At 34.4% G+C, this 26,632-nt stretch overlaps 2 protein-coding genes across 4 annotated transcripts; both read left to right on the forward strand.

The window, feature by feature from the left end:
• The first annotated feature begins 3,979 nt into the window (after positions 1 to 3,979).
• Positions 3,980 to 7,165, forward strand: LOC116029749. Its single transcript, XM_031271790.1, has 2 exons — positions 3,980 to 6,138; positions 7,150 to 7,165. Exons 1-2 carry the CDS (start codon positions 3,980 to 3,982, stop codon positions 7,163 to 7,165), a joined length of 2,175 nt encoding a protein of 724 aa, XP_031127650.1.
• Positions 7,166 to 17,151: 9,986 nt separating this feature from the next.
• On the forward strand, positions 17,152 to 23,800 carry LOC116030193. 3 transcript variants are annotated; one of them, XM_031272360.1, is made up of 14 exons: positions 17,152 to 17,266; positions 17,649 to 17,708; positions 17,818 to 18,019; positions 18,167 to 18,241; positions 18,322 to 18,423; positions 18,523 to 18,554; positions 18,818 to 18,931; positions 20,162 to 20,276; positions 20,435 to 20,625; positions 20,740 to 20,856; positions 21,735 to 21,815; positions 21,992 to 22,224; positions 22,309 to 22,348; positions 23,057 to 23,800. In XM_031272360.1, exons 1-14 carry the CDS (start codon positions 17,246 to 17,248, stop codon positions 23,639 to 23,641), a joined length of 1,968 nt encoding a protein of 655 aa, XP_031128220.1. In that variant the 5' UTR covers positions 17,152 to 17,245; the 3' UTR covers positions 23,642 to 23,800. The 3 variants fall into 3 exon arrangements, with proteins under 3 accessions (XP_031128220.1, XP_031128219.1, XP_031128221.1); XM_031272359.1 differs by lacking the exon at positions 17,152 to 17,266 and having other exon boundaries at positions 17,295 to 17,708; XM_031272361.1 differs by lacking the exons at positions 17,152 to 17,266; positions 17,649 to 17,708 and having other exon boundaries at positions 17,872 to 18,019; positions 18,324 to 18,423.
• Positions 23,801 to 26,632: the final 2,832 nt, after the last annotated feature.

Consider the following 26,632-nt stretch of genomic DNA (forward strand, 5'->3'; position numbering starts at 1 on the left):
CGTTGGGCTTTGGCGATAAGGGAGGCTGATTGATTAGGTTTTGTACATCGTTCCCACTAGGGGGATCAGCTTAAGGCCTTCGCACAATAAGAGGTGAATGAAATTTTGGACTGCATGCTTGATATTGTGAAAACCAATTAACTGTCCAATTCGTTACCAACAGGGGTTTTGCTTTGTTTGAATATTCATAGCAGTGTATGGCACATTTTTATCATTCCTTGAAGATATTGTGAAGGATTTCACATCTCCTGGTAGATTGTGTTTTGAATGAATACTAATCATTGTATTGAGCATATCTATAGCTTACATACTTTTGGCATCTAAATGAGAAGGCTTTGAATGTATAATTTGCTCGTGGACGAGCAATCTAAAGTGTGGAAACTTTGATAGACGCCAAAAGTACCTAATTATCTAGAACCAATTAAGTTGATTTCTTGCCAAAACAAAGTCTTGAAGAATGCAATTACGTGTTTTCATGCTATTTTACTAACAAATTGCAAAAGAGTTTTTTGTGGAGTGTTTTGAAGGATTCCCACAGGAATGAAGGCTGAAATCAAACAAAGAGAGCATAAACCAGTAAAAGGAAGAATCAAGCCACACGGGAGCACGCAAAGACCAAACCAGAAAAAACAAAAGAGACGAAAACGAAGAAACCCACGCCCACGAGCACCACCACGCGTGTGAGCTGGCGTGGAATCATTCCAGTAACCATCCACGCTAGTCCACACGCGTGTCAGCAGGCGTGGGCGGGCACTAGAATCCTGCACGATGTTTTAGTATTTAAGGGACATTTCATCTAGGAGGAGGGAGTCTTTTGTCAATTTTTCACTTCTCACTTTAGGTTAGGGTTAGATAGGATTAGGAGAAGGAGGAAGAGCTCCTTGGAGAAGGGAACTTGGATCTCCATAGCCTTGAGATCCTTTGGGTAACCTCTTTCATTAAAACTTGTTTTCTCTTGGGACTTCTCTTACTTTTCCTTTTCCTTAAAGTTATTTGCTTTTTATCTTGATCTTGTAAATATGCCTTTCTATTTGAATGAGATGATGTTGTTAAAGCCTATGATGGGCTAATCCCTAGGATAGGGCTAGGTAGAATGGAGATTTGGTATTCATGATCTAATCTATGAATGAGTTTGATTTCTTTGGGGAATGATGAAATTGTGTGTATGTTTTCTATGACCTTGTTAGATCGAGGGCCCCGATCTCTTCAAGAGTGTAGGATCATCTCTTTGGCGAGATATCGCAAAGAGATGTAGCCCACTACCCACATCTCCCGCTCTCAATCTGAAAAGATGAGATCCGGAGGGAACTTGTAGACAAAGTGTTTGACAAAATTCCCCAACCGACTGAGGATTGGGAGCTTGAGTGTGACGCCACTCAGGACAATGTTCCAAGCTCCTTCAACCATGACTCAATGGAAATCAATACTCTACTTTACGCCTCGAACCAATCTCCACGATACTCTAGCTCCCATCCGCTTTTATTTACATTTACTTAATTCAAATCATATCACCCTTTTGCACCCTCACTATTTCAATCCAACAATATCTACATGTTCGACCTTAGTGTATCCAAACAACTCAAGATAGGAAATCCGTATATTCTCCAATTTGCCATCCGCGAGAGACACGACACTCGGGGAGTTCATGACTCTTCGTTTTACCACCCTCCACATTCACTCACACCGTACACGCAACATCAGATGTTCTCGTCTATTTTCCAACCTGACATGCACCGCAGATTCCTTCTAAATCAGATTTCAGATTTGGTGGACCGATAACTACTTGAGTTTTGACTAACTTGTCAAGGGAACGATAATTTAGGTGCCCTAACTTTTGATGTCATAGTTCAGCTTCATTCATACTTGACTTGCAGCACATAACATCATTAGTTAGGATGTAACAATTATCAGAAGAGCGCTTACCTTCCATAATGCATTGCTTTTGATTGTCCAAAACGTTGCAGCTGTCTTTGGTGAAGTTGACTTTCCAATTTTGATCACATAGCTGGCTTATGCTGATAAGATTGGCATGCAAACCATTTACAAGTAACACCTTTTTGAGTCTGGGCAATCCTGCAACATTTAACGTGCTAACTCTAGTAATTTTGTCTTTTACACCATCACCAAACGTCACCTCGCCTTTGCTCTCTTTGATATCATTTAGAAACTTGATGTTTCCCGTCATATGGCACGAACAGCCACTGTTAAAGTACCACCATTCTTCTTTGAACAAGCTGGAGCTTGGATTGTTTGACTGAAGTGGTACCTTCATAAGTTGTTTCTAAAATATCCCACACTTCTTTGGCGGAGTCACAATCTGTTATTAAATTAAATTGACTTTCATGAATTAAAGAAAAAATAAAATCAAGAGCTTTACTATTGTAACTGATAAGCACTATTTTTATATTTAATTTAAATTAATTTTTATAATAAATTAGTTTTATTTATTTTACATTATATTTATTTTAAACTTTATTTTACGGTTTTACACCAATATATTAATTATGTTAATAATTATGCTTAATAAATATTTATGGACTAATCATGTTTCTTTAATTAAAATTATTAAATTAAATTTAATCTAAACCAAATAATTTGATTTGTTTTGTTAGCTCAGCAGCCAACAACGAACCAATTTATATATATTAATATAATAAGATTATCCCCTATTTCTTTAGTTTGTTATGTACGTAGAATAACAAGCAGCTCATTAATCATCATGGATTGCAACGTGCCAAGCCCTCCAACAGCAGTAGCGACGGAATCGGACGAAGACTTCTTGCATGCTACCAATTTTTGTGCTCCTTCTTGCAATGGGCGCAATGGGCGCATTTCTAAGTGTATAAATTGATGAGCAGCATGCTTTGTAAAGGGCATCCAATTTTGGAATTCAATTGATTTCCTTTGTCTGCTGCCAAGCACGTATATATACATATATTTTCATTAAATTTTCTTTGTAGAGAATTAATATATTTATATATATTTTTATTTTGTAAACAATCACTACGATGTACTGCTCAGTTCTTATTTTTTCAATTCGAGGATTATTGAAGTTTGATTCTGTTATATTCATATATATGAATTAATGCTTGGTTAATTGTTGCAATAGGGCCCATTGTTCAATTATCAAGTTATTAAATTGCTAGTTAGAACCTTGAATCCGTAATTGTTTAAGTGTTCTGATGTTGGTAGCAAATAACACAATTTGATTATAATTGATTTTCGGTTTGTGTTATGAAGATATATAGTCTAGCTTAAATGAACCGAGCTTGTGAGTTTGTTGGCTAGGATTGGTAGTCTTTCTAATTCGATAATGATGTTAGTAAATTAAATCCTAAGAGCTTGTTTAGGGTTGTTTATTAGCTAGGGAAGTAATCAAAGAGCTTGTTTTGATTACCGACGAAGTAAGGAAAGACAGGTTGTTAGAGCTTGTTAATAACCATAACCAATCTAGTAAAGAGTGAAGTTAGTTTGGCTTACATATCAATATCGGTCTTGTTAGAACTAAACTGATGTTATTCCTTGGGTTGGATACCATTTGCCATTGACATTTACTTGATAATTATTTACTATTTGATATTATTTTCCATTTTCCATTTTATTGTTGCTATTTAAGTTTCGATTCTCATTTCATTATTTATTAAATCTATTGCTAAAGATAAGTCTAACCAATCTCTGTGGGTACGACCTTACTCATCGCTAGTGCAATTCATAAGAGTAAGTATTTATTATTTGTTGGTTTTGACACCCATCAAATTTTTGGCGCCGTTGCCGGGGAATGGTGTCAATTAGATTTATTTTATGCCACGTTCTTCTCATACGGGTCAATTGCAATACGATCCTGAGATTGAGAAGACTGCAAAGAACTTAAGGAAGGAGGCTAGATTATAAAAATAAAGTACTGCCATCAGCATCTGTTCAATCAACTACCACAACTGAACCAATTGCATCTTGTTGTGATTCTGAAAAAGAGCAAACAATGGCCGAACAACAAGTAGTGGCTGAAGACCAAAGAACTTTAAGGGAGCTTTCTGCACCAAATCTAAATCAAACACCCCTTTGTATTCAACATCCTGCCTTAGAGGTTGGTTTTGAATTAAGGTCAGGATTGATTCAACTACTCCCAACATTTTGTGGTCTTGAAAATGAAGATCCACATAAGCACCTGAAAGAGTTCCACGTGGTGTGTTCGAGCTTTAAACCGCAAAGAGTGACGGAAGATCAAATTAAACTACATGCTTTCCCATTCTCATTAGCCGATAGAGCAAAGGATTGGTTATTTTACCTTCCTTCGGGCTCAATAAACACATGGGATGAAATGGTACGATTATTTCTTGAAAAGTTTTTCCCAGCATCACGAGCTGTCAGCATTAGAAGGGAAATATGTGGCATCAAGCAAAGAGACACAGAAACTCTCCACGAGTACTGGGAACGTTTCAAGCAACTGTGTGCTAGTTGCCCTCAACATGGAGTTTCCGAACATCTCCTCATTCAATACTTTTATGAGGGATTGCTTCCTATGGAAAGAAAGATGATGGATGCAGCTAGTGGAGGTGCTATAGTGAACAAAACTCCTCATGAAGCTAGAGATTTGATATTTATAATGGCTGCCAATTCACAACAATTTGGATGTAGACAGGACATACCTTCTAGAAGAGTGAATGAGGTGAACATTTCTTCCTTTGAGAATCAAGTATCTCACTTAACTACTCTTGTTCAACAGTTAGCTCTAGGAGGTACGCAGCAGGTAAAAGCTTGTGAGATATGTGCTGCAACTGGACACCAAACAGACATGTGCCCGACACTTCAATATGATTATTGTGAGCAAGCTAATGCAATTGGAGGCTTTCCAGGCCAACCACAACGAAATTATGATCCCTATTCAAATACATACAATCTAGGATGGAGGGATCATCCAAATTTCAGCTACAAGCCACGTCCACAATTTCCACAGTTTCAGCCTAGACAACCCATTCAACAACAACCTACATCTTCACACCAACCATCTTCTAATTCAAGTATGTCATTAGAAGATATCGTTAAGTCACTTGCCATTAACACACAACAATTTCAGCAACAAACACAACAATTTCAGCAACAAACAAGAACAAGTATTCAACATTTAGAAAGTCAGATAAGTCAGCTAGCGTCTACCGTGAGTAGATTAGAGTCTCAAGGTAAGTTGCCCTCACAAACTATTGTTAATCCAAAACAAAATGTGAGTGCAATTACCCTAAGAAGTGGAAAAGAGTTGGAAGAGCATACTCAAGTGAGAAAAACACCCAACCGAGATGAGGAAACTGAAAAGGAGGTCCATCAACCTCAAAATGATCAAAAACCTATCAAAGAGCATCCAAAGTCTTTGGTAATTCCTCCTCCTTTTCCTAGTAGGTTGGCCAAATCCAAGAACACCGAAGAACAAAAAGAAATACTTGAGACATTTCGAAAGGTCGAGGTAAATATTCCTTTACTTGATGCTATTAAACAAATTCCTCGATATGCTAAGTTTCTCAAAGAGTTGTGCACAAATAAAAGAAAGTTGAAAGGCAATGAAATGGTAAGCATGGGAGAAAATGTTTCAGCTGTTTTACAAAAAAAGTTGTCTGCTAAATGCAAAGATCCAGGTATGTTCACTATCCCTTGCAAAATTGGAAATGTTAATGTTGAAAGCGCAATGTTAGATCTTGGAGCTTCAATTAATGTCATGCCCCTATCTATTTATTCATCTTTGAATGTTGGCTCCTTAAAAGAAACTGGTGTAATTGTTCAACTTGCTGATAGATCGAATGTTTATCTTGTGGGGGTTTTAGAAGATATTTTAGTACAAGTTGATGGATTAATCTTTCCTGCTGATTTTTATGTGTTGGATATGGAAGAAGACAATTCTCCCAATTCCTCATTGATCTTATTAGGAAGGCCATTTTTGAAAACATCTAAAACTAAAATTGATGTGCATGATGGTATATTGACAATGGAGTTTGATGGTGACATTGTTAAATTTGATATATTTAATACTACCATGAAACATCTTAATGGTATGTCATCTATTTTTGTTGTGGATATTTTATTGCAAGAAGATAATTGTCATTTGATTGGTGGTGATAAACCGAATGTTGCGTTTCCTAACTATGAGGATGTGTTAGGAAGAAAATGGTGTCTAGCCAAAGACGTTAAAGAAAGACGCTACTTGGGAAGCAACCCAAAGGGAGTTTATTCTACTCTTCCCTTCATTTGTTTTGCAATTTTATTAATTTTTCTCTTATCTTTACATTCTATTGAACAATTGAGGACAATGTTGAGAATAAGTGTGGGGAGGGGATATGATTGTTTTCTTCTCTTCAAATTGAAAAAAAAAATTCTACTAAAATATTTTGTTTTTCAAAAAAAAATAATAGTATTTTTACTAAAATTCATAACATAATTGAATAATTGATCTTGCATATTATGAGTATTTAGTTAGTGTTTTGTTTGATATGGTGGTGGCTAAACTAACCAAGCATGAACCTGTGAGATATTTGAGCCTTTGACTGACACTTCAGTCCAATTATTTTGTTCTTGTGTGATATCTTCAATGGACTTGTATCTCTAGAACTTGCCTTGATTCTCTTTAAAGCTAATTTGATTCATGCATGATTTTAATATGATTAAGGCCATCTTTTGATTTTTAGCCTCACTAGCCAAATAGCCTGTTAATACCGTAATTATTCTCCTTTGTCAGCCACTTTGAGCCTTTTGACTCTATTTTATTCTTATTGAACCACACATTATAATAAGCCTCATACCTGAAATTAATTTCCTTAACCTTACCTGAAGGACTAGGGGAGCTTTGATTGAGTAAATGCATAAGGATTGAGTGTGTGGAAAGATGTTGACAAAAGTGTCTATATGAGTGAGAATAAGGAAATTGTCATTGGAGTTCTATGAGTTTTTTGGTTGGTATTTTCAAAAGAAAAAAGAGTTGATGTAGTTGTTTCGATTTGAGATTGTTTCTACACTAAAGACGGTGGAATGTGTGATTGGAAGTGTCTTTCTTCTTCTACAAAAAAAAAAAATATCAAAAGAAAAGAAAAAGAAAAAAAAAGAGAAAAAAAAACGAAGTACAAAAAAGAGAAAAAGATGAAATGAAATTATCATTTTTGTTATTCTTAGTATTCCTGCTGAATAAGATATGAATAGTTTGTGGTCATATGGGGATGTGATAGTTTATTTGGTTGGAGTTGAGCTATCAAAATAACAAGAGTGATTGGGTTCATTTGGTCTTTATTATTGAGTTAGTTCATTTAATCATGCTCCTCTAGTTTTGAAGGCTTTTTGAACTACTTTTCCAAATAATTCCTACCCTTTGCCCTAAGCCCCATTACAACCTTGGAGAAAGTCCTTATGATTTGGTCATGCATGTTATCTTGTAGTGGAGAATGAGAAGATATGCAAGCCTATGGTAGAGCATTTCTATAGGAATTGATTTGAGTGAAATTTTTACACACCTTTCAAACACTTTTGAGTGACGAGTGATATACCCGTGAGGGCTTGGTTATTTAGTTTACTCCATTTTTCAAATAAATTGCTAGTTGAGTATTTATAATGTGTTTGAGACCAATGTTCATGAAGTGTTATGAGTTTCTATATATTTATGTTTTCTTAAATAATGTCTTTGCTTGAGGACAAGCAAATGATTAGTGTGGGGAATTTTGATAACCACTATTTTTATATTTAATTTAAATTAATTTTTATAATAAATTAGTTTTATTTATTTTACATTATATTTATTTTAAACTTTATTTTACGGTTTTACACCAATATATTAATTATGTTAATAATTATGCTTAATAAATATTTATGGACTAATCATGTTTCTTTAATTTAAATTATTAAATTAAATTTAATCTAAACCAAATAATTTGATTTGTTTTGTTAGTTCAGCAGCCAACAACGAACCAATTTATATATATTAATATTATAAGATTATCCCCTATTTCTTTAGTTTGTTATGTACGTAGAATAACAAGCAGCTCATTAATCATCATGGATTGCAACGTGCCAAGCCCTCCAACAGCAGTAGCGACGGAATCGGACGAAGACTTCTTGCATGCTACCAATTTTTGCGCTCCTTCTTGCAATGGGCGCAATGGGCGCATTTCTAAGTGTATAAATTGATGAGCAGCATGCTTTGTAAAGGGCATCCAATTTTGGAATTCAATTGATTTCCTTTGTCTGCTGCCAAGCACGTATATATACATATATTTTCATTACATTGTTTTTGTAGAGAATTAATATGTTTATATATTTTTTTATTTTGTAAACAATCACTACGATGTACTGCTCAGTTCTTATTTTTTCAATTCGAGGATTATTGAAGTTTGACTCTACAAGATCAGTAAGCTTTATTTAGACTAAATTATTCCTTCCGCTTTATTATCTATATATCTTCTGTTATATTCATATATATGAATTAATGCTTGGTTAATTGTTGCAATAGGGCCCATTGTTCAATTATTAAGTTATTAAATTGCTAGTTAGAACCTTGAATCCGTAATTGTTTAAGTGTTCTGATGTTGGTAGCAAATAACACAATTTGATTATAATTGATTTTCGGTTTGTGTTATGAAGATATATAGTCTAGCTTAAATGAACCGAGCTTGTGAGTTTGTTGGCTAGGATTGGTAGTCTTTCTAATTCGATAATGTTGTTAGTAAATTAAATCCTAAGAGCTTGTTTAGGGTTGTTTATTAGCTAGGGAAGTAATCAAAGAGCTTGTTTTGATTACCGACGAAGTAAGCAAAGACAGGTTGTTAGAGCTTGTTAATAAACATAACCAATCTAGTAAAGAGTGAAGTTAGTTTGGCTTACATATCAATATCGGTCTTGTTAGAACTAAACTGATGTTATTCCTTGGGTTGGATACCATTTGCCATTGACATTTACTTGATAATTATTTGCTATTTGATATTATTTTCTATTTTCCATTTTATTGTTGCTATTTAAGTTTCGATTCTCATTTCATTATTTATTAAATCTATTGCTAAAGATAAGTCTAACCAATCTCTGTGGGTACGACCTTACTCATTGCTAGTGCAATTCATAAGAGTAAGTATTTATTATTTGTTGGTTTCGACACCCATCAGTAACTTGCTGTTGTCAGTTCTGCAGTAGTCCACTCGACTTCAGGTTTAATGACTTTCAGATCGCCTTCTTTTTCACCATCCTTGGTAGGGTGATCCCATCCTGTTAAAACATATCGCCATATGAGTTCGCCTTGAGCTCTGAGATGCATCATGGTACGAGCTTTCTAGCGTAATTGTCCCCTGTCAGTTCTGGAGGAGGTCTATGCCATTCTGGTGAACTTAACTCGCAATGAGATAACTAGTATAGAAAATAAAATAAACAATAAAGCACGGTGAACTTGTAAGTTCAAGAAGCATGATTTTAAGGCCAGATCGGTTAGAATAATAACTTAAGTCCCCGGGCTCTGATACCAATTGAAATTATACCGTGAATATTGAATGTACAAGATAAGCCTAAGGTTCCTACTTCTTTTTATAAGATTATTTATCTAAGTTGAGGATTAGATTAGAAACAGAAAAATAATGAAAAGAAACAATAAAGTAAAGAAAATAGAACCAGACACCGCAATTGTTTACGCAGTTCAGAGCTCCACTCCTACGTCTGCGGGGCACTTCATGTCAGCCCAATCCACTAGATGATCACAAATGGTTACAAGGAGTCACAAAACAACCATACTACAATAATGGTTACAAAAACACTCCTATCTAAGCCTTCATCATCTTCAAGCTGACACTATGCATTCCATACTTGATCACCAACAATACAACATCAATAAGCACTCATATAACCTGATCAAACTCAAGAACAATAAGAGAAAAACTGTATAGTGCTTCACGTAGAAATCTGGACCAATATAACGTGAGTAATTGTGTTGTAAAACCCATGAAAATAAGCTCTATATATAGCCGAACCCATAACAATCGAATCCTGAATTTTTGCAGCTGTGATATCCTCAAATAAAGCTCCAACCAGTAGAATAAATCTGAGCAAAAATAGAGGATCACAAAGACTTGGTTCGGTTTGAATAAAACTGTCCACTGGACTACTCACTGGCGCTGATCTAGTCTGCGTGATGAGAATACTGTCTTTAAACCAGAACTGATCCAGCGAACTAAACAAGACCACCTAATAAAATAAGGTGTGTTTTTTGACTAATAATTAGGCCAATTAGGGTGGTCCAAATGTGTATCATTTGTACACTTACAGTGTGATCGTGTTTAAGAATACAACTTTCCAATTCCAAGTGTCCATGCTTGAGAGAACGATACTCGGGGAGTCTATCTCTGTTTACACCTTCTTCCATCCACCGCTAAACCTACACTCACCAAATATAACATGTCATTCACAATTCCTTAAATCTAAGGTTGGTAGAATACGGGTTTGACTCGATAAGTCCACGAGTCAAGAACACTATTCGATAGGACCACAAATAGAAGAAAGAATTTTTACACAAGTGTAAACAAAACTTATGAAGTTGTGATTGATTTTGAAAAATATTTTCCTTCTTCAAAGGAAATACACACCCTATATATCCACATACTAGGAGACTTCAAGAGTCATCAATAGGAAAAATACATCACTATCAAGGAGATTACCTCAATAGGTTGATTTTGTGGACGTGTCATTAGCCTGTCCCAAGTAGCAACTGGTGCATCATGAGTAAACTCCCTTTCTTGCTCTTGTTGTTTCCACCAAGTAATTGCAAAACCCTTAAAAGATGAAATAGATAGTCTAACTTTTGTTATTTTACTATATCTTTTACAATAAAAAAAAAATTGTACAACATCTTCCCATTCTATATAATCTCCGAGATTACCTTCACTGGTGAATTTAGGCAACTCAAGCTTGAAATTGCCCACTTGTACCTCAATAGGTTGATTTTGTGGACGTGTCATTAGATTATTCACCTCTTGACGCATTTGTTGTTGCGAAATGGTAAACTCCTCCAACATCCTGATCATGTTGGTCATTTGTTATCCTAAGTTTGGTTGCTCACCTCTGTAACACCCCAATTTTCACATCTTAAATTTATTACAAAATCACTAATAATATATTGCGGAAGCTTATACATCTAACCAAAAGAAAATGGGTGTTACCACCACGCTTAGGTATCTTTCCTATACCCAAACGCTAAGGCTAAACTTACAACATCAAATAACAATCCAAAGTCTAACTTACTACATATGGAAATAATCAATACAACCGGGTATTTCTCAAAATGCTAAAACTTCCAGGGTGTCTATTCTAGGATAAAGTAGATCTCAACCTCAACTCCATCCTATTCATGTTCACCTGCAAAAATCATTTTAACACAAAAACAAAGGGGTGTATATCCCAAAATTAGCATAAGCTAAGTAAGTTCCATTTCACCCCGTAAAATATAGGCTTGGGTTTTTATCATTTATCTCATAATATACTTTTTCAAAAATATATATGTGGAGATATACTTTTCCAAAAATAACATATTTGTCAATGAGGATTAAATACCAAGTGGAGAGTCTTTAAGCTCTCTACATAACCACCAATAGGCATCATAAGCCAAACCAAAATCAAATTGGGGGATTCAACCCACACCAATACTCAAATTTCATAATTCATAAACCAAGTTGGGGCATTCAACCCACACAATCAATCAATTAATTCTTCATAATGAATATAATTCCAACAGGTAAGTTGTGAGATTTCCGACTCACACCGACACCAAATATCATTATCCTCCAAGACCAAATATGTACATATAATTTCCAAAAATATATCATTTCTTCATAAATAGATTTTCTCCAAATATTTCTCAAATAATATATTTTTCTCCACATATAATTCATTCCATAATAATATATCATTCTTAATACATATATGTATATAACACCAAAATTCCAAGCCAAGCATTTACTCAACACACGGGTTTGACCCGTAAAAAAATCAATTCTCGATAATTCGAGAATCATACACATATTATGCAATGCACTTGTGATCACATGAACATTATTATGCACATAATTTGTAAAACATATAATTTTGATATCATATCATATCATATATCATCAAAATATACTTATATATATATTGGAGCAAAATATATAATTTTAGTGAACATGAAATCTTACCCTTGAAGACCAAAACTCTCATCAACACTTAATGGGATTCTAGCCACTTGATAAGAAACTTGAGAGGCTAGATTTTCCTTCAAATCCTTTAAACACCAATAGCTAAATCCTCTCCTTTACTTGAAGACTTGTGAAGAGAATTTGGCTATGGATTCTTGAGCTTCAAGGAAGAAGATGAAGACTAATACTCTCTCTCTCCTCTCTTTTTTTCCTCTCTAAATTTCGACCAAGTGGGAAAGCAAATGGGAGATCAAGCTTATATATCATCTCTTATAAGATAAGGATGAAAACATGTGGTATAGAAAGTGACACTTGTCACCTTTTTGTGGTGGGTAAGGGAAAATATCTTTGGTTAGACTGTTATGGGTTAAAACAGATATAGTTACGGTAGAAAAAAATTAGAGAATTATAAATGGGCCAAAAATTGGGCTAAAGTTAGGTTCAGAACATTACGAAATAATCACATTTGGGCTTAGGGATTTAAGTAGTAAAATAAAAAAAATAAGTTGACTCAATGTCCATAACAAAATAGTTAGATTTATATAAAATAATAATAATAATCCCTTTTTGAAAATATTTATTAAAATAATAATGTTAGGAAAATACGGGGTATTACAACCTCCTTTAGCCATTGGTAATAATGACACAAAAGAGAACACAAAACAATGACAATAAGAAACTAGCAATTAAGAAATCAAGTTAGTATAAAAAGGATATCTCCCTTGCTTCACTCTACTCATGGGTTTGGTTGATCGCAAGTAATCTTTAATTTTTATTTAAAAAAAAAAGGAATGTAGAGTCGTTGCTCAGGTTGTTATGGATTCACCCTCAAAGTACAAAAGACTTACCTCAATAGTCTCGCAGTCTTTGGAAATTGAACAACAAGAGAAATCCAAGTAATAAGGTAATGTTTGAGAACGGGAATAAGAACTAAAAAAATAACATACAAAGAAGAATAAAGGGACTAGAAATTTCAAGAATACTATTTTAGTTCAGGAACAAAACTACCAGATTATGCCAAGAAGTTCATGGAATATTCTGTGTTTATTGGAGCACCTTTTCAACCAAACTTTTTATAGACTTCAAGTACTATAAGTTTACGTCCTCTAGAAAAAAAAATTCAAGTGAAAAGGAGTCTTGGAGGTTTTGTTTCCAAATTTCTTTTCCCGACTGCGCCAAACAGACTTTCTGGGCAATACCAACCATAAAATTCGCCGAAGTTTTTGAATTATCTGAGAAAAATTGGTAATGAATTTTGAGACCAAATTTTCTAGATATCAATTTCAACAAGAGTATGCCCCTTAGAAAAACAAATTCAAAGAAAAATAAGCCTTACAAGTATTTTTTTTTTTTTTTTTGCGAATTTTTGTTCTTTATTGCACAAGGTAGAAACTTTCTAGACAACCCACTGCCAAGGACTCAAATAATTCTTTTTCTCTTTTTTTTTTTTTGGAATAACAAGAAGAAATATACAAGGAATCCAAGGAAACAATCAAAGACATAATAGAAATTTCTTAAGAGGTTGTTTTTTTTTTTTTTTTTTTTGGAATAACAAGAAGAAATATACAAGGAATCCAAGGAAACAATCAAAGACATAAGAGAAATTTCTTAAGAGGTTGTTTTTTTTTTTTTTTTTTTTTGTTATGGATATGTAAGAAAAATAAGATAGCAAAGAATTGAGAACGAAACATAAGCTCTGATACCAAATTGATATGAATTTTCATGAAGATAATTCATACAAAGGATTATTGCCCAAGATGTTCTCAAATTCAATGAATAAAGAATTACCTTTGGTGCACACAAGATCACCCTTAAGTCCCGATTCTATGAAGGACTAAGAAATAACCCTTAGCACGCCTCAAGTTCCTCAAGAACACAATTTTCAAACAACTAGAGTGGGTTCTCTAGTAGTTCCCTTGATTCTATGAATTGATAGGTCTACAATTCCTAAAATATAAGGTTGGTAGAATGCGGGTTTGACTCAATAGGGCCACTAGTCAAGAACACTATTCGATAAGACCACGAATAAAAGAAAAAATTCTTACACAAGTGTAAAGAAAACTTATGAAGTTGTGATTGATTTTGAAAAAATCTTTTCCTTCTTCAAAGGAAATACACACCCTATATATACACATGCTAGGAGACTTCAAGAGTCATCAATAGGAAAAATACATCACTCGTTTAGGAGATACTAATAGTCTTCCTAATATGTCAAAATTTCAAATCTGTCCATGTGCCGAAAAATCTTATTTAGATGACTTATTTCAACTCTTTTGTACCCTCCCAAGCAAAGTCACGAATTTGGACTTCTTAGATGGTATTTTTGGTCTCTTCCAAATCAACATTAATGCAAGTAAAATAGTCTAAGTATCCACCATTCTCACTTGGACTCCTTATTGAGCTTTCATGACTCTTCCACTATTGTTGCACAAATCCAATGTATAATTGTCTTAAAAGTTTAGTCTTGGACCTTGTAATGAGACCAATATGGACTCTTAATGGATCATATTTGGGCTAGTTTGCATCATCATCCCCTTCTTGAAAATGATTCGACCTCGAATCTGTACAGTCATATGTGGACAAGTCTAAAACATTGAAAGTAGAAGAGACATTGTATTCTCCCCTAAGATCAACCTTATAAGCATTGTCTCAAATCCATGATATTATTTGTAACGGACCACTATAATACTTTCCTCTATTAAATGAAATTCTTATTGGACTTTCTTATTTCTTCCACCAATGGCGCTTTAAGGATGTAGTGATAAGCTCACTATGAATTCTTATTGGATTCCATGCGTGATGGTTTCTATCAAAATATAAAAATTTTTAATTATATTTATTAAGTAAAGTTGATCTTTCATGCTTTGATGATTAGTAGTTTCTTGTTGGTGTGCAAAACATACACATTGTTTAGCCAATGACAAAATTAACTAGCTAATTACATACAAAGTAATTTGATTTGATTATTTGTTGGATAAGAGCTAAACTAAATTTTATGGTCATTTTTAAATACTTACAAGCCATTTAGTTGGAATGAGGAAATTAGGGTGAAAAAAAATTGTAATTCAGTCGGACTGGAGTAACATAAGAATAAAGTAAGAATTCAAATTATGTTGTTTGGTAGGTAGGTAATTCTTTGAATTTCAATTATAGTGTTTGATATATATGAAAATTTAAAGGGAATAAGTGATATAAAGACTAAAATGTTCTTGCGTAGTAATAATAATAATAATAATAATAATAATAATAATAATAATGATGAGTAGTAGTAGTAGTAGTAGGGATAGTGGTAATGGTAGTAGCAGTAGTCATCGTCGTCGTCATAATAGTAGTAGTAGTCGCTTATTAAAATTAATAATAAGTAAAGTCACTTAGTAATAATAATATGCAGTTGCTTCCCCTTACTTTCCCCACCAGAAACGGGGAAGAGAGATGCGAATGAGTGAGACTAGATGAGAGACTTGTGTAGGGTTAGAAAACACGGATAAATTTGTTCATACATTACAATTTTTTCTTCCCATCTAATGTGGAATAAAAATTTATGGGGGAGGGATAGTAATTTCAATTTCATGAAATTACAATTAATTCAAAGCAAACAATGATATTTTAGACTGAATATATCCTTAAAATTTACTCCTTTTCAATGTAACATGCCTTAAGCCATGTCACTATTTATTAATTAATTTTTTTTTAATTTTTAAATATGATGTGGCTTGTAATCTTGGTAAGATTTGCAAGGATTGCAAATCTTGTAAAGTGGGAAAAAGTATAATAATATTATAAGTGAGGATAATTTTTGTTACTTTTTTTAATTATCCAAATAATACTCGTAATAATATTAATGAAAGACAATAATTTTTTAATGTGATATGAAAGGTGTATCTACTTTGAAAATGAGTTGAAATGATAGGAGTAGTATAAAAGAAATAGTAAGATAATTGAAAATTTGATAATTTGATATGAAAGGCCTTCTCCAATAGATAAAATTTTGGTGTTGTATTTTAGGAGATTTTGTAAGTGTGATTAAGAAAGAGAAAATGAGGTGGAAGAAAAAAAAGAAAAGGAAAAAAAATAAAAAAACAAAACCTAACAAAACAAATTTAAAAAAAAAAATATTACGCGCCCAGGCAGGCTCCAAAAATTTTGCAGAATGGGTGGGCCCCCACTGATGAAAAGCTACTGCGCCTCACCATGGAAAACATCACCCCCCAATAGTTATGAACCCATTTACTGTTCCAAAATTGGTTTAAAACAAACCATTGGATGCCCTTATAGATTTATAGAGATAAAAATAGACTTAGGCCCTCCCCAATAGCATGTTTTGGCACAAGTTTTAATAAAAAAAGACTACTCCTTCTTGCTTTACACAAATGAGAGTGTTGTTTTTTGGAGAATTCTTTCTCCTGCAACACTCCCTAATTTGTCACGATTTTGTAAGTTCATTTGCTTTTTTATTTTTTTTTTCTTCTTCAGCTGGCCTACGGTTGGCCAGCTAATTCTTTATTCTTGTTATTTTTTTTTTTGGCTGGCCGTTGAATCAGCCAGCTTGTTTTTTTTTTCTTTTTTTTTATAAAAATTTTGTTATTAAAACTTTAGCTGTGGTAAAATTATTTTTTAAAAAGTAAATATTTATAATTATAAATTTGTTTTAATATTTATATTTTTAAAAACTGTTTTAATTTTAATATGTTTGATTTACATATAATAATTGTAATTATAATTTTATAATGATAATAAATAATTAATTAATTAAAATATAGTGTTAAAATGGTGGATCCATAAAAAGTTAAGAAAAAAACTTAAAACTAATGGGAAGAATAATTTTTTTAATTGAGTGAAATAATAGATGATGAAGTGGAGGTTGAGCCCACAAAAATCTGGAGAAAAAGACTTGAACTAATGAAGAAGGCTCTAGAGACTAAAATATAATGTGGACTTTCTGTTGTTATACTCTGACTCTTTTAGGTAGGTCAGTAGGTGTGCTACCGGTGTATTGCCGTATTGGATAATCATCCTCGTAAAATTTAATTTAATTAAACCTTCAACCACCAGCGATCAGAAGCAATTTCGTCATCATGGAAGCTCAGAGCTCAACCGTAACTTCAAGAATCTCTCCTTTTTGTTTTTGTTGTTGTTGTTTTTGTGTGTTTCTTTTTCATCGTTTATTTTTTCAATTTCTTTACATTCTGGTTACTAACTAGATGATAGATAATGGCTAGTTCTTACATATATAGTTTCTATGATCTTTTGAACTGGAACTGAAGAATGTAAGGTGACCCAGAACGTGAAATGTTCTATTTGTTTGCTGGTTAATTGATTGATACGGATTTTTAAAATAATACGACTTGTTTGAAATCGTCAGCTGCCATATTACAAAAAAATTGTTAATGGATAAATATTTTGTTTTCTTGGTGTAAATTGCAAACTTATATGTCTTTTCATATCGTAAACCTTTATATCAATCATTGGGTTTATCAGGGTTTCATAGAAAGCGGAGATTGTGGTATGCCAGAGATTCATGACTGTGTTGTCAGGCTGGTTAGTTTGTTTTCTGGTTATATATAAATGTTTATATATATATATATATATATATACAAATTCATGTTCTACATGCAGAACATTTTATGATGCAAATCATTAATTGCAGAGGGTGAACCCTCGAAGGCGAAAAGATAAAGTTTTAATTGGTTGTGGTGCTGGTTTTGGAGGTGATCGACCATTTGCAGCTCTAAAGTTGCTTCAGAAGGTCAAGGAATTAGACTATCTAGTATTGGAGTGTTTGGCAGAACGTACCCTTGCTGAACGCTATCAGTCAATAAAATCTGGTGGCAAGGGCTATGATCCCCGTAGTATGTTCTTATTATCTATGGTCATCATCTTGAGTGTTGTACTGAAATTGTATACCAGTGCGTATGCACATTTTTAATTCCATTTGCATTATTTATGTAGTAGAAAATTATTACTGTGCAATTATTAACTGTGAGTAATTTACACAGTATCTGACTGGATGCAATTGCTCTTACCTTTGGCTATGGAGAGGGGAGTTTGCATTATTACCAACATGGGTGCAAGTAATTATTTTTTTCACTCTTGTCTTTGAGTGATCTTTGCTTTCTGCTTGGTAACCTGTATCTTTGCAATTTGGCTGAAGAGGATCCACATGGTGCTCGTGATGAGGTTTTAAGAATCGCAGGCAGATTGGGTATCAGTATTACAGTTGGTCTGGCCTATCAGCATAAAGTCACTAGATCAGGTAATTTCTCACATCATAGAGGATAAGAAGACTAATGGTGATGGCATCAAGAATCTAGTATCTTTTTGTGACCTCCTTTTTTTTCTTATTGACATGCAGATTTGAAGGATGACCTGAGAGATGTTGATGGTGTAAGGTTTGCTAATCCTTAGAGTATGTTTCTGTAATTTATACGGAGTATGAATTAAAGGAAGTTGTTTCTTCAGTAACCGGAGTAGCCATAGCGAATATTTGACTGAAGCATTATGATTGTAATATCTTGTTTGCCCTTTTTCTATTTTAGTTCTTGGTTGCATTGATTTATTTCTCATTTTAAGTGAGGGTAACACTAAATATGACTTGAAAATAGGAAAATGTAAGTATGTAACAGTTTTATGTGCCTGATTTTATGCAGGATGTTAGTGTGTATCTGGGAGCAGCTCCCATTGTTGAATGCCTTGAGAGATATAGACCAAATCTTGTTATTACTTCTCGAGTAGCAGATGCCGCCTTGTTCTTGGCTCCAATGGTATGAAGTTGGATAAGATTTTAATTTCTGTTTGTCCTGTTGTCCCAAACTTCTTAGAGTGATACTACCCTCCTGTCCTCCCTCTTCCTCCCACACTCCAAGGGACAATTACTTCTTGTATATTAAAGATGGAACTACTACTGTACTGTACATCTGAAAGGGCCTGGAACATGTAACTCTAGAGGGGAGAAAAAAATGTTCTGGCTTTGCATGCCTAACCTTTAGATTAGTGATTATGTTTGTGTCCGTGCAAGAAATATTTTTAGGAAGCGAGATACATCCAGAAGTATTATATGTGCTTTAATGACTATAAGCTAGATTACCAACTCACTTTCAGCTGAAAATGGAGAACTAACTTACTCTCCGCAAACCTTGTCACTTGGCTTTTCTAAACATTGGGGCAAAATTTGGTTTGAAATGTGAATTGTTTTCCCCATTTCACCATGAACAGGTTGGTAAAATGATAGAGTTGTGGTTTGGATACTTGGGAAGAAATCATCCTTACCTCTACTTTGAAACCATACCTTATGATTGTCTAGAAACTCACCCTATGATGTTCCAATTTTGAGATTTTGTTGGGGAGCACCAAACTTCTTTTAGAAATAGGTTATACTACAGTACACTAGCCATTGTATATAGGGATATTGTAACATGGTAGAAGAGAATTGGGAAGGACTAGAAACTTAAGAAGACTGTTTCATTAACCTGGACTCCTTGCAGAGGCAGGGAGAAAAGAATATTTTAATCCATCATTCAGGCTAATGAGCCCTTTATTTTGGGACATCTGATTCTGCTTTTGTTAGCTGGTTCTCTTTTGCAGATATGTTCATCTAGTGGTAGATGCACTTGTGCAGATTCTAATCAGTGTAATTCCTTTTTGGAGTTAATTCCAATTTTGATCTCTTCACTATTGTTTGTGCTTTTTTTTTTCTTTTTTCTTTTTGGTCATTGGGTTCAAAATCGACTAGATTTGGTCCCCAATAATTGAAAATGTACCACTTCTGGTCTTCCATTAGTAGTGAAAGTTGCACATTTTCAATAGTGAAGGATGAAATTTGGCCGATTTTGAACTCAAGGACCAAAACTGGAAAAACACTATAGTTGAGGGACCAAAACTAGAATTAACCCTTCACTTTATATATGATGGATTACTAATATAATGATATTACCAATCCATGGATAATTATTAGTTTTACATAAGTTCAATGTTACTTTGATCTTTATAACCAGGTATATGAATTGGGTTGGAATTGGGATGAAACAATGCTGTTAGCCCAAGGTTCACTGGCTAGCCACCTGCTAGAGTGTGGTTGTCAGCTCACAGGAGGGTATTATATGCACCCAGGTAAATTTTCATTAGACTTCACTCGTAAATAACATTTGGTAATACCTGGGCACCAACTTTGCTTTGATTTTTTTCATTAAAGGCAGAGCGCAACTTTGCTTTAATTTTGTGCCATTCTTGTAGATGTATTGAGTGATACTTGTGTGACATTTGCATAGGAGACAAACACCGAAACATGTCCTTCCAAGATCTCCTAGATTTGTCTCTCCCATATGTGGAAGTTAAATATGATGGGTCAGTATGTGTGGCAAAGGCAGAAAGTAGCGGTGGGGTTTTAAACTTTAGCACTTGTGCCGAGCAACTTCTGTATGAGGTTGGGGATCCTGGAAGATACATTACCCCAGATGTTGTAAGTATTGTAATAAGTTTCTATGTGCCATCTGGTTTGATAAGAGAAATAATAGACTAGAATAAAATAGAGTATATTTGAAGTTTTGAGCCCTTCGTTTTTCCCTTCATACAGATTGTAGATTTCCAAGATGTTGTATTTCAATCATTGTCAAAGGATAGGGTCCTCTGCACTGGAGCAAAACCACATGTAGAAGCAGTACCTGATAAGTTGTTACTGCTGGCTTCAAAGGTACTTCACAAAAGAGAGTGATATGAAATGCATCAAAAAAGGAGGTGTTTCTTGCTACTTTTTTTTTTTTTTTTTTATTACAACCAACCAAGGAACAATACTATTTTGTTTTCAGAGGGTTTTTTCTTTGGTCCCACAACTATGGGATCATTTCCAAATTTGGTTCCCGACCTTGACTATTAATTTTTCCATATTTGGTCCCATGACTTTCAAATCCTTGCCACATTTGGTCCCTCGGTCCCTCCAACCTAATTTTCGGTCACCGGTGACTTATCTTAAAAGGTAAAATTGTCATTTTTCATTACTTCTCGCTCAAACTTCTCCAGTACGGGACCAAATGTGGAAAGATTAATATTTGGGGATCAAAAGTGGAAGTGGTCCCACAGTCGTGGGGGACCAAAATTGGGAAAAACTCTTTGTTTCCATTAGTGACTACTGCCTTTTCTTATAAATTATAGCCAGCGGTTACAGTAAACTTTAAGGCACTTATCATGCTACATGTAGGCATTGAAACTCTCATTGGTGATATTCTTATTAATATTTGCAGGCAACTAAAGATCCAGTTGATGAATATATTTATTTTAATTCAGTGAATCAACTCATTCAAGAATATTTCTCGAAATCTTTCTAGTGTAACTCCTCTGGTTGACAATTGTCCTAGAGGAATTCATCTAGCTTTAGTGCTGTAGATAAAAACATCTTCAAACTGTAGGATTATTATAATATTTCTTCATTTTCATTTTCATTTGAGCACTTCAATAAAGTTATATGACTTATCAATATTACTTCCCTATCTCTCTGTATTTAGCAATCATCTGCATAACAAAGTGAAAGGTATATTTTTTTGTGCCTCATCTTGCAGTTGCCTTGTTTCACAGGAAAAGGGGTGGAAAGGTTGGGGAGAGATATCCTATGGGGGTTATGAGTGTGTAAAACGTGCTGAAGCTGCCGAGTTCTTGGTGAGTAATATCGTAGTCTTTACATTTATCTTTACCTCCTTGATAATACCAATATTGTGCTTTTTCTAGAACGGACCATAAAATTTGTTATGATTGAGACTTCTGTTCTGAAAGGAAATGCAGAATGATATTTGAGTTTGTAAATGCTGTTGACTATGAGTTTTATATACTATCAGGTAAGGTCATGGATGGAAGAAGTTTATCCCGGTGTCAACAAACATATAATTTCCTACATAATAGGTCTGGATAGCCTAAAAGCAATCAGCATGGACAATAACTTGGCAAGAAATTGTGAAGATATTAGGCTTAGGATGGATGGCCTATTTGAGGAAGAAGAAATAGCTATCCAGTTTACCAAAGAATTCACAGCTTTGTACACAAATGGCCCAGCTGGTGGTGGAGGTGTCAGGTCTTTCTCTATCACTTGTACACATTTGCATTTAAATTTATATAAACTTCAGCATGTTGTTGAAACCAGGCTCTTAATATGCAGTACCGGGTGCAAGAAAGAGATTATACTGGAGAAAGGATTGGTATCTCTCTCTCTGTCTCTCACACACACACAAAACATCAATGGAGAAGAAAGGCCCATTTCTTTTTAGGGAAAAGCTCATATAGGCCCTCCAATTTTACATGAGAAGGCAGTTAAGCTCGTGAACTTTTGAAAGTTGCAATTAAACACTCCAACTTATTAAAATCGGTCAAATAAGTCTAATTTACCAGTAACCAATAGGTTACCGGTATGCAGGTCGTCGTTGACCGTCATTGGCTGCCATTGACTGCTGTTATTGATAACAAAATTGCTGCCATTCACAAAAAGTTGACTGCCGGTTGACCGAACTGGTCGCCTTCTTCCGATTGACGAAGAAAGTGACTAGTCCGGTCGCCTTCTCCAGTTGGGTTGCCTTCGTCAAAGGCAACCGACTGTTGCCGAAGTCTCGCCGGAACTCTAGTGACGTGTTATTAGAGGTCATTAACTGGTTATGGGGATTCAATGAACAAAAATAGTATGTTCATGAGTTGTAACTTTTAAAAGTTCAAGGGTCTAATTGACCTTTGGTATAAAGTTTAGGGGTCTATTTGACCATTTTCCCTTCTTTTTATTATAACAATTAAAAATAGAGTAAATTAACTACCACCTGCAGAATTCATCTCTCCATCCCCCTTCCACCTCCACATAGGTATAGTGTGTTTTATTGTATACATGCATTAGCTTATACAGACTAATGCTACAAATTTAGGTGAGACGTGAAGATGTTGAATGGTGTATCACGGCAAAGGGTATGACCTCAAACGCAGAGACTGCGAGTGCCAGCAGCCTCCAGACAGTGATGCTTACCAGTGATAACCACGAATCGATATCTCAACCAGTCTCTAGAGAAGACACCAAAAGTGATTTTAGAGATCCCCTAGCACCAAAGTGTAATTGCTCTCCAGCTCCATCTGGGACAAAGCTTCCCCTCTATGATATAGCACACAGCAGGGCTGGTGACAAGGGGAATGACCTCAACTTCTCCATTATCCCACATTTTCCACCAGATATCGAAAGGCTAAAGGCAGTTATAACCCCAGACTGGGTAAAGGAAGCTGTTTCTTCACTTCTAAACCCCACTTCATTTCTGACTTCAAATGATATTGAAAGAAGAGATAAATGGATGAGTGAGAATGTGAAGGTGGAGATCTATCAAGTCAGGGGTATCCATTCTTTAAACGTTGTGGTTCGCAACATCCTAGATGGTGGCGTGAACTGCTCGCGAAGAATTGATAGGCATGGAAAGACCATATCAGATGTCATATTGTGCCAACATGTCATTTTGCCTCCATGATCAAGGAAAGCCAGTATACTCTCAGGCCAGGGTTAAATTGTGCAAACAAGTAAAGCTTTGTCTGTCTATGTTGCATGTTCTTGAATCAATCTGTGTAAGGCGATCAAATTACTGTAGGTTCTTGAAGCATTTAATAAATTTAATTTTTTTTTTCTTTTACATTGGAATTTAGCAATTTCCCCATGATCTTTTTTCAGCAGTGTGCATAAAGGGTATATTCAATATGAAAAGCTATATTGCACAGAAACTTAGTCGAGGTCGTGTTTCCAGTTTCAGAAATGTTCTCAAGGAAAACTAGATTTGGAAGAACATTTCTTGATTTGTCAAAAGTTTCCAGGGCGTTTCTTAATTAAAAAATAAATAAAATAAAGGAAACCTGCATCCCCTCATCCACAACAGGCAACAACTATAAGTAAATTGCGGGGGTACTTTAATATATGAAAAATGAAATTAAGCCCTTGCGTTTAATATCGTCAATCTTCAATAGTAGAGCGGCTTTGTGCCTCTCCATCGGAACAAAGTAACAACCATTTAGAAGCGTGAAAATTCATTGGAATCCGTCTTCAGTCGTCACTCGTCTCTTCTTCATCCTCCAAAACGTCTTTATTCTTTTTCTCCCAACTTTGTTGCAATTTGGTTCTGCGCATATATATATATCATCTTAACCATCTATAAAATTAGAATGAATGGTTAAGATTAATATTGAAATATAAATTATATTAGGACAAAATTAATTGAAAAGGATACAAATGTAATTTGATTATGATCTTTTATAATGGAAATAAATGAAATTTAATAATTTCCATATATTAAGGAATCCTAATCATTTGTCAAAAAAAAAAAAAAGAATCCTAATCATGGTAACACATAATATATTATTGTAATTTTTTGTGTGATTTTAACAAAAAATCATGAGGTAAAGGAGAAGAAAATATATCAAAATCCAAAGTTTCGATAATGGCAAACAACATTGCCGGCAAGTATTTTATGAAGTTTTAATCTTTCTTTGTTGCTTAGGTGTGTGCATTAATGGCATTAGGCATGTGCATAAACCTGTGCTTGTATATTGGAACTACTATGCTTTTTACTGGGGTAGTGCGTCCAAATTTCTATGAAAGCAAATACAATGGGTTTCGCATGTTATGTGTATTGCAACATTTTTTCCCTTTTTGTTGATATTCATTGGTATGTGCAGTAAAGGGTTTGGAATGTTTTGATTAGAGCGATTATTTTATTTTCTTAGAATATTCGTAGGTGTGTGTGATTGAGATGACGACCGTGTGCACAAATTTGAGTATTGTGTGCGTGTGTGACGTTAAGCATGATCCAAAGACTTAATTTATAATTTTTAGCGGTCATGGAGTTAGGCGTGTTTTTTATTTTTATTTTTTTTATTTTTGGTTTGAATGTGGTTGTGTTCATGGAGTAAGCGTGTGCAAGACCCCCCCTTTTGTTTTGTCGGTAGCAGTGTGCATTCTTCATGGGAAGTGCGTGCAAAGATAGTGATAAGGCAATTAAGGGTTTATAAAGTCTTTTTTTGTCAATGTAATTTTGAATATTATGGGGTACGTATGTGTGCGCTCTTGAGAATTCTAATGGGTGCAAAAGACTGTTATAATGTATACATGGGTGATTATTTTAAATTGTGAGGAGATACAAAGGTGTGTGCATATGTGATTCCGTGCGTGTGCAGAAACTTGAGAATTAGGTGTATCATCGACGAATGCAGAAACTGTACACCTTTGTTTTTTTTTTTTTTTTTTTGCATCTTTAGTGAAACTATTTAGAATTTCATGAAAGTGTTTGCATTATTCTACTCATTTAATTATTAACAGATCTCATACTACATGCGTGTGCATACACTAGTGAAGTTGTGTCCGTTTCACTGAACGTAAACAGGTACAGAGTTTGATTAAATTCATTCTTGTGTGGGTGCATTTGACATTAGTTTCAACAAAAACTGAAGTTAATAATAAAATTAAGTGTGATAATGTGGCTACATTTACTGAGATAATTGGATGCATAGTACTGACCATTATTCTACCCATTTATTTGATAACATAGCTCCTACTACATGAGTGTGCGTACGGTAATGAAGCTGTGTGCATTTTGCTGAACGTAACCGGATAAGAAGTTTGATTTATTTATTCTTGTATGGGTGCATATGATGTTTGTTATAATAGAAACTAGGATAATAAATAAATTTAAAAAAAATGGGCAATAACCACCCTACTAACCAACATTCAATATGTATAATCCAATGGAAGTGAGTGCATGTGTGGTCATCAGAGTGTGCATTTTACTGAACGAATAATTTAATTCTCATGTGCAAAGTAATGGCGGTAGATGTGTGCGTTATACTGAGCAAAACGTATACCATAAACAAAGCTAATGAGATGTAAGGTGTGTAATGACGGTGCATTTGCAACGTCGGTGGTAGATGTGTGTTATTCTGAACGAGACTACTAGTACAAAGACGGGGATATAAATATATTACCGAATTTAATAAATGAGTAACCTGCATTCAGAAGTCGTTGGTTTTTGTTACTAACACGTAAGTGTATGCGTAATAGGTAGACGGTGAGTGCAGAACGGTGTAATTACCACGCGTGTGCGACATCAGTGGTAGATGTGTGCGTTATTTTGAACACGAACACGAGTAAAAAAATTGGGAGCCATTTCACACGTACGGACACGAGGAGACAAGACAACCGGAGGAGATACAAAATCATCATAAGACGGACTATCTACCCTCACATTTTGATTAACTTTAACATTGTTCCCTGTAAATTAACGCGCATCAAGATAAAACACACCATGAACCATGCAAGAACAAAAACAATAATAAATCAAAATCAAAGACTTTTTTTTTCTTTTTCTTTTTCTTTTTTTATCCAAGGAAAACTTCAATGGAAAATTTTTTAGTCCCAACCTACTAGACCACCTAATGTAAGGAAGTTTTGCAGCAGAAGAAAATGTCCCAGTATTTTG

Source organism: Ipomoea triloba, chromosome 9, assembly GCF_003576645.1.
Source record: "Ipomoea triloba cultivar NCNSP0323 chromosome 9, ASM357664v1".
Lineage (NCBI taxonomy): Eukaryota > Viridiplantae > Streptophyta > Magnoliopsida > Solanales > Convolvulaceae > Ipomoea > Ipomoea triloba.

Coding starts and splice junctions, on each gene's coding strand:
- LOC116029749 (XM_031271790.1), top strand. CDS start 3,980: ATGGCCGAACAACAAGTAGTGGCTGAAGACCAAAGAACTTTAAGGGAG.
- LOC116030193 (XM_031272359.1), top strand. CDS start 17,601: ATGTCTTTTCATATCGTAAACCTTTATATCAATCATTGGGTTTATCAG. Junction 18,020..18,166: donor CAAGGGCTATGATCCCCGTA/GTATGTTCTTAT, acceptor TAATTTACACAG/TATCTGACTGGATGCAATTG. Junction 18,242..18,321: donor TATTACCAACATGGGTGCAA/GTAATTATTTTT, acceptor ATTTGGCTGAAG/AGGATCCACATGGTGCTCGT.